Below are 18281 nucleotides of genomic sequence, written 5' to 3' on the forward strand. Positions count from 1 at the left end.
AGAATTTCGAACTAGCTCAAGTGTTGCTCTCTTTGTGTGTGTTCTCCAACTGACCCCAAGCCTTCCTTTATACTTTCCCTGTTGAGAAATCAACGGTCGTGATCTAATCTGTAATCAACGGCTAAGATTGAATTAGACTTCATCCTCGTCTCTTAGAAGCTTCTCACCCATATTTACATTAATTCACTTTAATTATTTTAATTTCCTAAGTTTTAACTTAGGCACCCTTAAAAATAATTAAGTATTTGAATAACATGCACTCCGGGTGGAATTTCTCCAAACTATCTCTGGGTCTTGGAGATCTCGTGTGTTCTAGCCCCTCCAAAAAATTTCAGAGCTAGAGCACATCTAATGCTACCCAAAAAATCAACAGCCCTACATGAACTCATCCAAATATTATTCAAGAAATCAAAACATCATATTAAATTAAATCATACCTTACGAGATGGCTCTTCATCGTGACATCTTGTTGTAGGTATCATCATCCTGCACACAAATTGACACATCTCCCAAAGATATCCATTGTCAAGGGTCTTCATCTTTTTCAGACTTTCATCGAAGTCCTCATATCTTTTCAGGAGATTTCCTAGTCAAATCTTCTTGGTCTTTTGGATGTTGATTGCCTTCATCATGGTTGCATATCTCATGATCTCTTTCTCCCTTATACATTCTATTTCCTGGAACTTTTAATCAGAGTTTCTTAGTCAACTACCTCAAATTTCATATGAGGACATATCATGTTGATTTCATCTAATGTGACTTATGCCTTCCTGCATTCTTTCGGGGGAGAAGATCCTTTTTTTTCTTTTTCTTTTTACTTGATCATGCTTCTCAAGATAGAAGTAATGATCTATTGTTACCTGCAACCATATGATATGACATTATAATATTAAATACAAGCATACATACCTCATTTTACCTTTAGGTCATCTAGGCTTCTTCCAACAGTTTCCTTGATTGAAGAGATTTTCAATCCCTTGATCTGCTTCATGTCATTACACCATTATCCCATGAATTCCATAAGTTGGAGTTCCCGATGAAACACTTGCTTCCTCTCTAGATTAGTGAACCCTCTGATGAGGATTCCATCAAAGAACCTTGAGGATCTTGCATATCCTCATCTGGTAGATGTTTCTTGATGTATGATGAGCCTTGTCCTAGATGACATCTTTCTTTCCTTTAATGTTCAATGAGATTGCCAAGAGCTATATCCTTCATGTTTGACTGCCATGGATTTTGTCCTTTTTGTCCTTCATGATTCCATGGTGATGTCACGAGCTCTTGCTTCTAATGCTTTCATGATGCCATGATGCATCTTATTATCATTGTCATATCTTATAACACAAGATATAGGAGCTTATGATAGGATCCTTTTGTGAGGGTTACTATCTTACTCATAGGAGAGATTTGATACTCCCTCTTTCCTTGGCCCTTTTCTTTTATCCTTTAATACTATAGACTGCAACTTGTCTTTCTCTATCTAGCATAGAGACCACAAATTGTCGAGTAAGGTAAGCTTCTTTGTTCATTGATATTTGTTACCTTGCTCATCAATGATGACTACCTTCTTATCATCTTTCCTAGATCTTCATGAAGTTATTCCTTCATTCTTTGATACCTTTACTATTATGTATGTCTAAGTGACCTTCTTTACTTTAATTTCTGAGAGTATATCTAGCATTTCATATATCTCTCTTTATGTCTCCTCTTCTGCTATTTAGGTATGAGAGGACTTTTGAGTGATATCATATGAATCCTATGAATCTCTTAATGGATTCAAGCAATGCTTGACCTTCATAGACCTTTTCATAGATATCAATGATTTCTCTTTTCTATGAGGATTATGACAATCCTCCTTATTCTATGCAAGGACTTTCGATTATCTAACCGATTTATAAATCCCCTTGCAATCATGAAATCATTTAACCAAATCTGATTATAAAATTGAAAGATACTTACTTGGTGTGTGAAGAGGAGATCTTCACCTTGATGCTTCTTTTGCTTGAGTTGCCCATCATTAGTATCCTTTCATCACGACTTCCTTGGAGGCCTTCTAGCACCATGACATCAGTGGTCTTGACATCACCGAGACTGCTTCACGACCTTCCCAATTCATTTTTAAGGTACTTTTGACTTCAACATATTGTTGACATGTTAGTGATACTATGTTTTGATCTGAGCACCATGCTATTGAGATCATAATCATAGACAAAATTTGAGATTGTGACAAGTATATTGATATGGTACTGCACTGGGACAATGATGTCTATGTGCATAGAGTTGTGTAGAGATGCAATATATAGAGAACCCAAACTTGTCAATGAATAACATAACTAAACTGTGGGAGGCACTGTATAGATAGACTGTCCCATCACCAAAACTGCCTTGATGTAATAACTATATTGAGACAGTGATGTAATCATGGATTGTGAGAGGTATTCTTTGGATTACTTATGAAATATATATATATATATGATGTCTATGTGCATAAAGTTGTGTAGAGATGCAATATATAAAGAGCCGAAACTTGTCAATGAATAACATAACTAAACTGTGGGAGGCATTGTATAGATAGACTGTCCCATCACCAAAACTGCCTTGATGTAATAACTATATTGAGACAGTGATGTAATCATGGATTGTGAGAGGTATTCTTTGGATTACTTATGAAATATATATATATATATATATATATATATATAGATATATATATATATATATATATATATAGATATATATATATATATATATATATATATACCTGAGACTATCTTTTATGGCATGGAGAAAGTTCAGTGATCAAGAAGTGAGGATCACTGATATACTCCATCAAATTGAGCATGAGTTGAGTGCAACTCTTTCTTTTGAATGTGGAATGAGCAAATGAACTTGTGTTTTGGTCTTTTGTAGCTTTGAAAAATCGATTTCTCCATAGTGGTAGGGTGGCACACCATATGTTTTTCACTTTTGCTTTGAAAACTATGTAGCTTTGGAGCATTGAATGCAGCTTTGGAACATTAGAACTTATTACATGATATTTGAAATAAATTACACTTTGAAACAAAAACTTTTTGAGAAAATTCCCTATTACTACTCCTTCATTTGCCGGATTTATGAATGAAATGACAGATTTTGATGACTTTGACCCTAATGACCTAATGGTGACACTGAGTTGAATGAGGACCATGATGATATGACTGAGATGATGATGATGACCTTTCAGTGATGGCAAATCCAACTAAGTGATGGCAATGATCGGAACATGAAAAATTTTGAAAGGAGCAGTAACAGACCTAGACACACTAGCCAGTGACCAAATTTTTATTTTGAAAACCTAATGAAATGATTAAAAAATTGACTTGAGACCCTAACAAAAACCTTGTAAGAGCATATTTGATCACTGGTGACTGGCAGGACTGACAGACACTAACAAAGCAGAAGCAAAATGCTAAAGCAAAGCGAGTAAGCAAACAAGCAAACAAACATACAAAGCAAGAAGCAAACAAGACAAGAAGCAAACACTACTCCTACTCCTAAGCTAACAGTGCATGGGCCTGATCACGTGAAGTGATATTTCCAATGCAGCCACCGACGCATTGGTCGACCCATGTTGGTGAAGGCATGGTTCGCGAACAGCACAATTGCGTGAACCAACAAACATGAAAAATATAACAATGAAGACAAACACACTCCGAGTTTAAATGCGTCCACAAAACATAAATGAGTGTAAGCGCATGGCATGCAATCCGTGGACTTACCATGGTGTTGTGCGACACTGTGTGCAAATGTTAAGCATATGCATTCTCTTGATTATGACATGCAAGCAAGCGAGAAACAAAGACAACTTGCGTCGTGCACGTGTCCTCGCTGTGTAAGATTCCTCCAATGCATTAGTGATGGGATCATGTAGTTCGAGTGGAGGAAGCGAAATCAGTGTGTGGAATTGATCTTCAATGCATACAAATGAGTGATGAGGAGCCTCGAGTGTTTCAACAATTTCCCGACCAGAAGCAAAACCAACCTCAGGACAGCGAGGGTCTGACATCACCATCAACTCGAGCTAAAGTGCCTCGACAGTGTGCAGGGTTTCGACTTCATCAACAGATAGATCATCATAAACAGGTGGCTTTGAAAAATCAACAGCAATAGAATCATCATCGTGATTGAATACAAGAGTAAAGAGATCACGACAGCTACGATCAAAAAAATCAATGATTTCGTCAGCATCCTCATGATGAAATAAATCAAACAGAGGGGTAGATGAGAGGCAAGAATGTTCACCCTCTGCATTTCCGAAAAAAGCAAATGAAAAATCAAGTGGATTTCAATGAAGCATTTGTCCTCTTCGTTGTCGAATGATGGACTAACATCCGATGTGTTTTGCGAATGATCAACAATGGGTGCATTCGTTGGTGGATTTACACAAGGAAAATCAGAGATAGCAGAATCACCAAAGATGTCAGGAAAAAGTGGAGGAGGCGCAGACAGAAGGAGATCATCCTTTGCCACGGGTTGATGTTTAGGTTCCCAGTCATACTCATCATAAATGACAGCGCAGGTTGGTTGTGCAACACCAACTTCGTCGATGGCTTGATCCTCGTTCACAACAGGTGTAGAGTCTGGAATGGAAGAACACAAGACAGTGTAATCCAGAGGATCAGCAGAACACGAAGACGGAGGTTGTGGTAACAAATGCATGTGACAACCCATGGGCTTCGCAACCAAATCTGCGTGAAAATTGAGAGAAGTGATGCTGGGAGGATATGACAGTTGAACAAACGTGTGTGCATGTTCTCCCACATCACTCTGCGGTGGTGAAGTTGTTTGATGAGGGGACAGTGGACAGTCACTTGTGACAACGACTGTGTCCATCTATGATTGTGCAGCTCCATCACCAAAGTATGTTGAGCGGGGTTTGAACTTCAACTTCATCTTGGGATTGACTGATTTGTTAAGACAGTATTCGAATCTGTCCCAAAGATATTGAAACTTCATCTGGCTTTTCGGAGCTTGAAACTGCAATACACGGAAGCACTGCCAAAAATCCATAGGTGATTCTTGCGGAGTCTTCCGTTGTTTTAACAATTTTTTGTCAAGAGGTTCCAAATCAAAATGATGGAAAGTAGATTCAATGAGATCACAAAACTGGTCAAGTGAGTGCACGCTGTCAGGTGGCAGGCTGCTGCACCATCGTTGTGGGGATTCACGAAGTGTGCGTGAAAGCAGCAAGCTAGCCTCTTCATCAGAGAAGTCATCTGCATCATCAATAAATGCATAGAAGTCTTGTAAGTACTCAGGCCAGGCCACTTCACCTTCACCATCATACGTGAATTCCAACAAGAGATCAAAAAACTCCCTTGTGATGTCGAGATGTTCAGCGAAGGGATGAGTCTAACAGTATCCATGACGGATATGTGAAGATTCAAAACAGGATGTAAGGGCTCAACTTGTCATCTGGCCCTCCTTCTAGCGCCAAAATGTTAACGGTGCTGGACCCGCCAACATGTTAGGGGATCTCCCCCGTAAGAAGTCCCAACTAGACCTCAGACCGTTTGGTGTAGGAGTCCCAGCAGTGGGTCGTACGGTATTGCCTTGACCGTGGTTGTGCACAGAGGCAAGCAGGATGTCCTTGTTGGTAACAAGGGTGTGACCAGCGCAGCAAGCCAAGGAAGGTGCATGAAGGGTTCTAACACACGAAAAGTGGAATGAGTGCGCCCCTTGAAACCTTTGGAAACATGCAGCTTGGAAGGGAACACACGAGCAAAGATACATCAAGTTGAAAGGCTAGTGAACCGACAATCCAAAGTGATGGTTAAACCAACAGCACATCTCAATAAGATTCATACATACATATATAGAAAGAGTCCATAAATACATGCGTAAGCAAACAGCTACATATATCATTAGAGTAACCAAGACAATTGAAATACAATAATAACATATGCATGAAACGCTCTAGCTTTGTTATATTAAGAGTGAAAGATCCAATCATACAGTACAACCATGACCAACCACTAGTTCCAACAGCGAAACGTTACAGTCACTGCCGCTTGCTCCTCCAAAGAGATGTACTAGCTCTGCACTGTGGAGAAGCCAAGGCTCGTTACAATACACTCCAAGCTTTCTCTAAGATACACCTATAGGAAGCTTGGCTCCCAAAAGCCTCTACAATGAGTTATGAGGTTCTATAAATAGCAAAGGGTGGGGTGACCCTTAACATTCCCCTTTGTGACTCTTCACCTACCCTCATGACTCTTCAACTACTACATGACTGTTACATTCGACCATCGACACTTGGTCTTTCACTTTTACAAGATGTTACATTACAATCTGCACATGTACCCATGTGAGACAAAATAGGCTTGAGTAAGCCATGCAAGACATCACTAAGACTCGGACAGTTGTGGGAAGACCAACTCTTCGACATCCTCGCGATGATGGTGGTGAACCAATGCCAAGCTTGGTGGTCTGTGACGATGTTCGCGTGCTCAATGGTGACATCCTGCTGAAAGCGAACTCTTGCTTCCGTTGTATCCGAGTACACTGATTTGGCTCCTCTATCCAACTCGTTTGATAACATGCGCATCATAGTCTTAAGTGCAGCCGGACCAGCAACATACCGATGCATAGTGTCTGCGTTGATCTCCAAGTGTATGTTGGTGGCTATGCGCATCAACTCGTCGAAGTACATGTCCAGCTCTAGTCGGACTTGGTTCTTGTCTTCGCATCGATGAGTGTGCCAATGGGTAGGATCGCATGCGTGTGCACAATGACATCCATGCTACTGAACATTCGTGCATGTGCCAGCTGCTAGGATGGGTGGCAAGTCTATATCATGTATAGGTGCAGTTTCATCAGTCTGCGCGTGTTGTGCCCCCTGTTGTACCTATTCCTACTGAGCTTCCTTCTCTGCTCTGCGCAGCTCCTGTTCTTCCCTGAGTTGTCGCTTCAACTCCTACAACTCCTTCTCTGTTTCCTCCATCCTTTGTTTTTCTCTTTGCCTTTGCGCGATCCTCTTGTCGCACTATCACTTAGCCTCAATCTCCAAAGTTGCTTTCATCACAAGTGGATTTGCTTTGAACTTGCAGCTTTGCTCCGCCTCTACGCTGTCAACAACCTTCCTCTTGCCTTTTGTCGCACGCAGGTCTGCTACCCTTTGTTGTTGTTGATGGTGTTGCTCTTCGCGATGTCGCGGCCATTTCATCTTGATATCCTTGTCTATGAACAGCTTGGTGTCTTCATAGATATGCAAGCTCATAGACACTCGCTTAACTGCATCTCTAGTTGCGCTCTGAACGGTGTCCTTTGACCCTACTCCCTGGGAGGCCACTATACCTGTGCTACTGAGAGGCAGACGAACACCTATGATACTTGGAGACATAGCAACACTCATGGCAAGCAATCCGTCAGTTGAAAACCAAAACAAACTTGAGGACTAACTTGCAACATACCTGTATGATTGATTGTGAAGATTGTGCACTTTCCATCGAGAGGTTGGGAGGCTGACTGCCAAAATTGCGCAAGGCATAGTCCGAGCTGTCAGGAGGCTGACTGACTGCTGGAACTGTGCAATGCACAGTCCAGCATGGCCTGCTGAGGACTGAAACTGCGCAATGCACAATTTCAGTCAACAGTGACATACAAACCAACAAACTGGCGCAGTTTATGGGGCCAACAAGGCACTGCCTCCCAGAATTGCACAATGCAAGCCTGGAGGCTAGTGCTAGGCCAGATTTGTGCAATTTCTGGAGGGAAGACAGAGCCTTCACTTCAAGAAACGCGCATTTGCTAGCCGGGCAAGGCAAGGTCAGGGCCAAGGCGGCCCATACCCACCGACAGGCCACTGAAAACATGAGAAGGTTAGAATGCATGGCGAGACTCAGTGTAAACATGAGTGAATGCAACAGTGAGCGCAGGATTCAGAAACGGAGAAGCAAGCATGTGTAAACGGGGAAGCAAGCATGTGTGTGAAGCGAGTCACCACAACGGCAACCGTTAGTGCAGGAACAGTATCATGCATGCGACAGCAATGAGATGCAAAGAAAAACTGAAACAGTGCTTCTACAAGCTAACATGCATCAAAACAACAGCAAGCGTTCATTGAAATCAAGCAAACATCACTTACACAAAGTGAAATACAAAAAGCGACAAAAACGCAGCGCAAGACATGAGAAGCAGACTTACCCTGAAAAAGTTGAGTTGAATGTGCCGAAGACTCCTAGATGCGATGTGGGATGTCAGAGCTGCAATATAGATGCGAGGAATGAGTTCTGCAGTGTCCGGTACATAAGTTTTGATAAGATCGAGGTTATGACGCGCATGCCACAAATCTAGGAAAAAGCGACACTTGGCAAGAGGTTTCTAAAACGATCTTTGCATGTAACCTCCAACTGCTAAAATAGATCCTTAACATCTAGGGATGCCTTTTGCATGCTACCTTTTGCTATTTCGGGAAAAGCAGCCCATGCATGCCAATCAAGATAACTCAGTCCCAGAGGGGACCGGTCGACCTGAAGGCACATGCAGTAGTCTGCAAGCCTGGGAAAGGGATTTGCGTAGTTTTTGGGCTGAGCAAAGCTGGCTGTCCCTCAAGCATTGCGCAATTTCTGGGATCAGCAGGTCACTGTCTCCCAGAATTGCGCAATTTCTGGGCTGAAGCCCAGTGTTGGGCTGGATTGCGCAATTTTCTGAGGGAGGGCTACCTGGCTGGATTGCGCAATTCTGGAGCTCAACAGGCAACCCAGCAGGATTGTGCAATTTCTGGAGGGAAGGTGATTCCCCTCTAGAATTGCACAATTTTAGGGGGGAGCATCTCAACCAAAAAATTGCCCAAGTCCGGAATGACAGCCTGCGGGTTACGGGTGGGAGACAAACAAGTTGACATGCACAAGCTGTTGAGCCATTGAAACTCAGCTAAAGCCTATGTACTTGACAGTGCAAGACATGTTGCTAAGGATGGTTGGTAGGGAGGCTCCAAAACGAAGCTAAGGCAAAATTTTGGAGGGTGGTTGTAGGCGCTACAACACATCCCCATATTTAGCCGACCTGTCATTGTGAACCATTGTTTTAAGATCCGACCGGCTCAGAACCGACTCAGTCGAGTTGGTCTGAGCTAGAAAAAAAAATTCAACCGGTCAGCCGAGTTATAACTGACCCGGCCGAGTCATAGCATGACTCGGCCGAGTCAGTCATAACTCGGCCGAGTAGCTGACAATGGCTAGTGAACCATAAAAACACGCCTTTTTTTTATTTTTGTAAGTGTGGGGGACTCCAAAGGGGTTTATGAATTAGTTTGCTGGTCTTTGGGGTCCATTCCCCTCTCCCAAACCCTAGTATTTGATCATATTGCCCTACTAAGGCTATGCTATTCATGGTAAATTCTTAAATTCATTGTCATCCTTTTACTTAAATTTTTAACATTACCATGAAATGACTCGGGATGTTTGAGAGTGGTTTCAGCCTCATTGGATTTCATATGGAGAAAGTAGAATTTTAGATTTCATTCAAAATCCAGCAGACTTATCGGTTTTCCAAGATTTCAGGATTGGGGGATTGCAATGTTTCCATTGAATTTTGTCATGTATTAGGGTATGGAACTCGTATTTAATCAAGAGCACCAATCCCTCTATGTACCTTGATGTTAGTGACATTGCTTGTCGAACTCCTCCGGGATTCGCTCCCAAACCAAGAGCTTCCGAAAATGTCGCTCCCATTCCCAAGTAACACTGAGCTAGATGATGTTAGCAACTCTAGCAGTAGCCAGTAGTACTGGTCACAGACTTTTGTTGTAGAGGCCATTTCTAGCCTCCTTGGTTATGTGTTTTTGTTTTGATCTCTATATCATCATCGTGTATGTATTGGACAGTGCAGTGGGTGCCATTTTAATATAATAGATATATTCATGAGCCTACTTTGATCATATGTTGTCTTCTATCTATATTCTAATGTTGTGTGTTTGGAAACATGAATGAGCATCTTTAAAATTATGTGTCTTTATAAAAAATAAATATTTAATGGATTTTTTACAACAACCAAGTCACTGAAATCGAGCCGGCTGAGTCAATACCGAGTCGGAGTCGTAGTCGGAGTCGACCCTCGACCGAGTCGGAGTCTTAAAACATTGGTGTGAACAAATGTGTCTGTATTTGCAGGCCGACATGACTTTTATTTAGTTCATTTGTTGGCCGACTTCATTCAAAGGATTGTGCTTGTCATGGAGGGTTGTTCTAGACATTCGGTTTGACCCATATACATTACACATAGGCTCAAGAAGAGCTCTTCAATTTTCTTTTGACTCTTTGACTTTCATAGACCTATGGAATGAGCAAGAAACTCATTCATATAGTTTATAAAAATAATAATTCTTTTTCTTGACAAGTACAAAGATCAAAATTACATTGACAAATACCGAACCTAGTTACCCTTTTCTTCAACGGGAGGTTGGATACTTGATTTGAGGACACTTGGGCTGAGGAACATACTTCATGGAGGTTCGCTGCAAACCTAGATATATGTTGAGGAGAAGCAACGGGGCAAGTAACTACCCTGGAAAACGTGTTGAGGAGAGCAAGGCACAAGAGGGCATGTGGCATACAATTTCATGAAGAGCACCTTGCAGAAGGACACTTGGAGAGAAAACCACCATGTAAGAGGAAGCATTGGGCTAACAGCTTGTTGAATAGCACAACATCTTGGAGGAGGGATGTTAGGGAAGTATGAGTGAGATCTGACCCTAAGTCGCTTTGTCCCTGGGTTGCAATTGTTAACAGTGGATATCTCACATCAATATTCTGCACATTACATTACAGTGTAATGTCTTAGGTTACTGGTTCAGTTTCAATAGATGTTTGGACCAAGGCAAATGGAAAATTGGCTTGTAAGGCTGTTGGCGGTTTGATTTGCACATCAACATGTCCACAACATCATCCTGAAAACTACAAGCTGTTTAGGTTGCACCATACCAATTGGACTGAAATTGGTGCTAGATATGCATACAGAAACTGATAAGCAACATATTCATTCCAAAGTATCTCCTCAACTGTTGCAACATCCAGGTTTATCATCTACCTTTAATGAAGTTTAAATCTATACCTTCCATTTATGCAAATCCATTCACCTTGGCATAAGGAAAAGAGGTATTTCTTATAAGTAGGAAGTGAACAAAGGAAAAGAAATATGAAAGAAATCAGCATAAACATGCCCATAGAGCTGCAAGAATGGATGAACACTATGTGACCAGAGCCTTCCAATTCAACACCATACCCACTGTCCACAACTGCACCATCTCTGAGTATCTTAGGATCGTTTTAGGATCCTCTTAAGATCCATGTTGTGAATAGTCCATCAGGGAGAATCTCTACATTGTGAAGATTTACAGATCATTAAATTTTGAGAGTTTGCCACACCCACATCCATTCTTTTGGAAACAATGGTCACAAAAAACAGTCATTTTGCTTGCTGGTGCTGTTATTTTTTCCTGTTATTTGTGTGGACCAGATCAGTGAACAATTCCACTGACAAGACCACACACTCGACTACAGATGAAAACAGTGGACATTTTTTCAGTTCATTTATCCCATACAGTTTCGTGATTTTGTTGTAAATATTAGTCTCTCATGAGGAATTTAAAATTCCTCATGAGAAACTCATGTTTACAAAAAAATCACAAAACTGTATTGGTTAAAGATGAGTAATTTACTATTTTTCTTTCTGTATCCATCATATTTATTTGGCTGGCCACCCTTTTTTCATATTTGAGGTCTACCCAAGTTGTGACTAGGCTGGAAACTTGGATAAACAAAGTCAACTATCGTGCATGCTACGTTTTAATTAGACATTTTTCCTTCATGAGGTTTCACCCCACATCGCGGTTTCGGCAACTATTGTGCATGCTACGTTTTAATTAGACTTTGCCCTTCATGAGGTTTCAACGTTAACCCCAGATGGGGTTTTGTTTGTAGTTTAACAGGCTTTCTACTATGCTTGCAAACAAGAGGCGATGAATAAACACGTCCTCGATGAAGCACAAGGCATGAGGCTTGCAATCCTTTGAAGCTTCCTTGACATTTTGTACTTCCATTAAATTTTCCTTAGTCCGTGCCATGCTAGCTTTATTCCACGCATAATGTACATACTTCTCAGTACCTGGATTTGTCTTTGCAAAACTTAAAAGGAAATAAGATATAATCCTTCTGTGGAGTTTTCAGTGGCATAGTGTTCAGATGGCATAATATGCTAAAAAAGCAATCAGACAAATAATAAAAATAAGGGTGCCCTTCATTGCTAACTTGCTGTTTTGCTGATATACTGTGCTTAACAAATTTCTCAAAATTGCCCTCCTTCGACTTCTAAAGCTGCATTCAAAACATGAACTCAAGGTTGCTTTTTTTTTATTTTTCTGTTTTTTAAACTAGCAATGGTTCTTTGTAGGATAACTTGTAAAGGTCACTTTAAAAACATGGTTTTCGAACAATGGCCAAAGATTTACCCTTTGCATTAAAAAAGAGAGAATTTTCACGCCAAAATGCCTAGAATTATAATCATGTAAATTCGAACACAGTATCGCAGCAAAGATGAAGAATCCAAATACTGTTTGAATTGGGAGAGGTCTGGGGTTTGAAACTCGATCTTAAATTGAAAAAAATTGCATTTGCCGTTGAAGAAAGAATAAAGAATCCCTGAATTTGGTTAGAAACTTACTCGGCGAATGAGAGAATTAGCTTGGCAACCTCGGGGTCCGTCTTGGCGGCGGAGGGATTCTTCTGATGTTCTTCTTGAAGCGAGATTTGAGTTTGGTGGAAACCCCTCTTCTTCAAGTACGCCAAAACTGCTTTTTCTATTTGGTCTTCTTCCATTTTTGTTACTTCCGCAGAGCACGCCCCCGAGCTAATGCTGCTCTGTGAATGTCCGCCGAACTATATATTGGTTTTCCCTTCCCAAATCTGTGTTCAAATGCTCATCATGGGAGCAGTTTGGTTCGTTTGCCTTTCCAAAAATTTCAATCCAACTATAATCGAGTCGAAGAGCTCGACGCTGTCGTATCTGGCGCTTGGATCTTATTGTTTTCCCGGTTTATTTTTGCTTTAAACTTAGTTAAAACTATATGTCGGATAATTTTTGCTTTAAACTAAAACAATGTCGGAACTCTCAATTCCACCTCCGGGATTTTATTCATGTAACAATGGTCAAATTTCTGATGATCATAGAAATAAAGGGGAAAAAATATTTTAACATTTATGAGGTTAAATATAGTTTATAAGATATATTGTTTTTTTCATTTTATTGTTGTATTTGGGCTTTTTCATATGAAGTCTCACAATAAACGCTAAGAATGAATCCCTCGCTAAATAGATTATCCCAAGAACTAGCTGCCAAAATATTTGCATAACTTTCCTTGTTGTCTTTGAAGGCCTTGCATTTTAAAGAACAAAAAATACATATTCTTTCCTCTCATGCATCTTTTTTCCAGTGCCCTGTTTCACAATGATCAAAATGTGTGGAAATAGGCCCCAATCGGAAAAAGACAACTCGTGTGATCTGAATTGCCTATTATAAAACGTATTAACATCATCATCCGAGCATCCAAATGTGATTATTAACAAAATATTATGTGGAGAATCTTGGGTTTTCACCTAAACTTCCTTCATAATTGTAAAAAGTGGCAAAGTTGTTTCCTCTATGACTATGTTCAAATCCTATTTTATAATTTGTTTACTATTGTTGTCGAGATGTTGATTTAGCCTTAAATCTTGAAGAGCTCACTTTACCTTGAGTATTATCTTAGAAATGAAATGAAGGGAAGGTTACATCTTGATTATTAGCATTGGTTCAACTTAACCCTTTATCTATTGAGTAGTGTAAGGGATCTTTTTATGATTGTTTATTCTTCATGAATCAATTGTTGTGGAGATGTTAATTTAACCGCTCACTTTACCTTGATTCGACATTTAAGAAAATACTAGCATGGGTTCAACTTAACCCTTTATCTATTGAGTATCGTAAGGGGTCAAAAGAATGGAGACACAAAGAATTTAGTGCTTAAGATAGGCCTATATTTAAATTGTATTTTTTCATTATTATAGTGGTTCTTCTTTCGTTTCTCTTTTATTTTAACCATTGTGATGCATTACATATCTCATTCATATTGGGTTAGAGGTTGCACCTCACTTCTCTCAATGCAAAAGTATGACCATGAGCAATGAAAATGAAAATTATTGCACCAAGAGAAACAAGTTATACTCTATGACCCAAATGAGAATAGGGCTAGAGGTCATCCATCAACTCTCTATGTGGCCATGCAATGGTCCAATTGGGTTTAAACGATTCATTGAATATGGACAATGGCCTAAACCATCTAACCTTGAATCTCATATATGTCTTTAGGGTGCAAACCTTAAGGATGCATGGCTTCAGTTCACACAAGAAACAGATGTGTCGAACATAGGAATCGACTTGAGATATGCAACCTCTAACTACATATCAAACTTCTCAAAGAATACGAGTTATTGTAGAATAATAAAGAGGGTGAGACAATAGTAATATCAAGTAAAGTCCCATAAGGCAATAACAACTCATAGAGATCAAGAATAAGAGTATGGCTTGGACTCAAGAAATTGTCGTGGGTGTGTGGGGAGCAGTCAATATAAAACTTAACAAGAAAGGGTATGAATTTAAATATCGTATTATAAATAAGTAAATACCAAAATGATTATTTAGTGAATCTTCCCTAAAAAGTAGATAATTGTTTCATTTCTTCATAATGTAGTGCATAAAAAATATTAATGTCAAATTGTAGCATATAACATAAACTAATATGGATCAAGCCTTATACACAAATAAACAATGTACAATTCCAAATGCAACTTGATGTTAAATTGGCTACACTCGGTTAACCCTAGTTATTCAATCATCTTTTGATGCAAGTATTTAAACCACTTAATCCAATAACATTAGTGAAATAGGAGGTTGCAATAAGAGGAATGTGTCGTCAATAGGCTCTAATGCCTCCTTACTTCTCCTATTGTGTCATATTTGTACATCCTTCAATCCTATCCCAAGATGTTCTAAAGGGGGGATGTTAGGATATTCCGACACATAGGAAATAGTTAAGTATAACTTGGTCTACTGTAGAATTAGGTAAAGTGTGTTTCTTTACTATGTACATTTGTAACTTACAATCTGACGGTCACGATATGTTCTAGACATGAAGTGATCCAATGTTTTATTCTCTCCTCGGTATTACCGAAACTTGACCTGTGGCTTAACACCCGATTGGTCCATGATCTCTATTTAAATAGCATGGAGGGTCATTTGTAGGGTGACCGTTCATGAGAAAAACTTATGTAAATTTTCTTTCTTTTATTAATAAATTGTCTGAAGTGACCGCGTTGGCTCAGGTCGTGGACTGTTTCCCTCTTTGAGGGTTTTAACCACGTCAAGAATATTGGTGTATTGATCTGTAATCTATTTGTGAGCAGTGTCATTTGGTGTTCTGTCTGAGACTTACCCTATAATTCCTACATGGTATCAGAGTTATTTGAGGGCCACATCCGTTGGTGATCCAAATCGGAAGCCGGTACAACTGCATCCGACTGTCGTTTCCTATATATATTGTTTCTAACCGCTTTTGGGCCGAGAGGACTAATCTATTGTGTTAGGAGCATCATTTTCAGTGAGGAACCCCTTTCGTTTCACACAAAAAGGTTTCTGGTAGCCCTAGCTACGTCATTTTTAAGATATGGAGGTATACAGTCTTTATTTGCAGTTTTAATTATTCATTTCTCTATTTATTTCGGTTTATTTAGCTCTTTGTTTTTTATTACTGGATCTATACCTTTCATTTCTGCGTATGCTCTTTGCCCTGCGACTCTGTGCGATCTGGGCAAACCAAAAACAGAAAGGAAGAATTTTTCTCATGTGTATGCTCTTTTCCGTCGTGCCTTAGTGTGATCTTGGAAAATTAGAAACATTGAGAAAAATATATAGTTTCCGGCGAAAGCTAACTTCAAACCATAAGGTTTGGTTTTTTTTGCATGTCCGCGTTGGGTTGTGTGGTTTTTTGTTTTGTAGGCAAAAAGAGTTTTTTCAAGTAAGCACGGACCCCAAAGCTTTAGTGACTAAAAAAAAAAATACCCTTCCTCTTTTCCAAAAATTACCAACATTTTAAACTAGTTCACTTGGTCTAAATTTACTTTATGAGAATAGAGGTCTTGGCTTCAAGTCTTTCTTTTTGTTGAGTTACTTTTTCAAAAAGCACATGTAACTTATGTTTTAAAGTTACTTTATGTAAAAATGTTTTCACCCATTATAAAAAATGAGTCACTTATAATTCTAAAGTCTCTCTATCTTTTATTTAAGTTACAATTTAGTGAGTAGCTTTTAAAGTACCATTGTAAAAGTGACTTTCACTTATTTATAAAAGTGGGTCACATAAAATAATTTTTTTTAAGTGAGCTAATTAGATTAAGTTTGGAAGGTGGGGACAGATTTTTTTAAAATATAACATTATTATTCACTTCCGCACATTTACGCACTTCGTCAGCATCTTCAACAACTTTTCTTCAAAAAGCTATAACTTCTTCATTCAGAAGTCGTTTTGAGAGCCGTTTTTTTTTAATCAGCCTAATTTTTCGAGATCTTTCCATTGGAACACTTAGTTTCAGCATCCATAGCTTCAGTTTCTGTTAAAATGGAAAGTTCATGCCAAGTTATTCTTGAATACACCAACTGCTTCCAATGGTGATCCTACATTGTGGATTTACTTAGAAGTAAAGGTCTTTACATAATGGCCTCACGCCAAGAAACTAAACCTAAAGATAATATAAGGCAGCCAAATTGGAAAATAGGCAAGATCAAGCACGTGGGTTGATAGGGATGTCTATTTCTCTAGACCTTAGATTCCATATCGCAGAACTTGATACCCCTAATGAAGCAATGAAACAACTTGCTAAAGTTTTTGGAATTAAAAATAAAATTAGAGCCCATCAACTTGAAAATGAGTTTCTTATGTTGGATCCCAATAATTTTTCTTCATTTAATATTTTTTGTCCAAGTTTAAGACCCTTAAACTTCTCTTGGAAGGTGTTAAGGTTAAGAAAGAAGATGGTAACCTTATCTATTCCATTCTTACTAAGTTGGGACCAGCCTACTTTGTGTTTGATTTCGCCTTCCATTCTACTAGAGAAGCATTTATTTCTCAAGGACAAGACTACAAGTCCCCCTCTTTTGATGCCTTTTTTTATTCTTTAATAAGAGAACAAGAAAAACTCCTACATCTTGGTCTTCTTAATCTTGGAAACTCTTCTAAGAAAGCCTTAGCCACCCATCAACAACCAAATTCAAAGAATCCTAAGAAGCAGTATCCTAAAAAGAATGGTCATAAACCAAACAAGGGTCCTAAGCAAATTCAGTCTCAAAATGAAAAATCATTTCAACAAAATGATAAGGCAAATAAAAATAAAGGGAAGAAGACTGATAGACATTCCACTTTTGTAATCGAGATGGCCACTTAGAATCCAAATGCTTTAAGAAGATGGAAGCCTTGGAAGCAGCAATGAAGAAGCATAACATCCATTTGGAGCACTCTTCAACTTCAACTTCATTTTTAAGAATAACACTTTTTGCATGTGGTTGTCAAGCATCTCGATCTGGTTATGACTGAATGTGTCTTCTTCTTCTCATTCTCATGAGTGGCTCATTGATTCTGGAGCTTCTTATCACATGGCCAAAAACAAAGCCATGTTTTATTCTTTAAATGATTGTAATACCAAAAATATATATGTTGGTGATGATAGATCCCTTAGTGTTGTAGGGACTGGAACTATTCATCTAGACAATGGTCAATTTAACGATGTATTATGTGTTCCAACCTTATCCTGCAACCTTCTATTTGTATATCAGATAACTCATTCAAGTGAAGGTAAAACCGTTGAATTTTCACCTCACAATGTTGCAATTAAGGACCTAAGAGACCCTAAACAGATTTTAGCTACTGGCATTGCTGATGATTCTACAATGTTGTATAAGTTTAACAACTTTGGGTTATCAACTCTTCCCTTGGTATTTGTTGCTCATAATGATGAAGTGAGCAAACTTTGGCATGAGCGATTTGTAGAAATTTTGAATAATATGACACATATTCACAGAGATTATCCTGATTATATACTTATAAGCGGAACATGCATAATACGTAAACTCCTCTACATTGATCATCAATTTACAGAAGCAGAAACATTCACAGGCGCACATAGAAGCATCAATCGCACATATCAACACAGTATTTT

The 18281-nt window shown here is 39.1% G+C and overlaps 1 protein-coding gene across 1 annotated transcript in view; it reads right to left on the reverse strand.

Moving 5' to 3' along the window:
- Positions 1-13077, reverse strand: part of LOC149211063 (transcription initiation factor TFIID subunit 5-like) — a 354672-nt gene extending 341595 nt beyond the window's left edge. The window contains exon 1 of the mRNA XM_089396888.1: positions 12700-13077. Coding sequence (XP_089253014.1) covers positions 12700-12854 — 155 coding nt within the window. The 5' untranslated portion in view covers positions 12855-13077. The remainder of the gene's footprint in view (positions 1-12699) is intronic.
- Between the last annotated feature and the right edge of the window lie 5204 nt (positions 13078-18281).

This window comes from Pinus tabuliformis, chromosome 1_2, assembly GCF_031772625.1.
Source record: "Pinus tabuliformis cultivar Carrire ecotype Pingquan chromosome 1_2, CPIR1, whole genome shotgun sequence".
NCBI lineage: Eukaryota > Viridiplantae > Streptophyta > Pinopsida > Pinales > Pinaceae > Pinus > Pinus tabuliformis.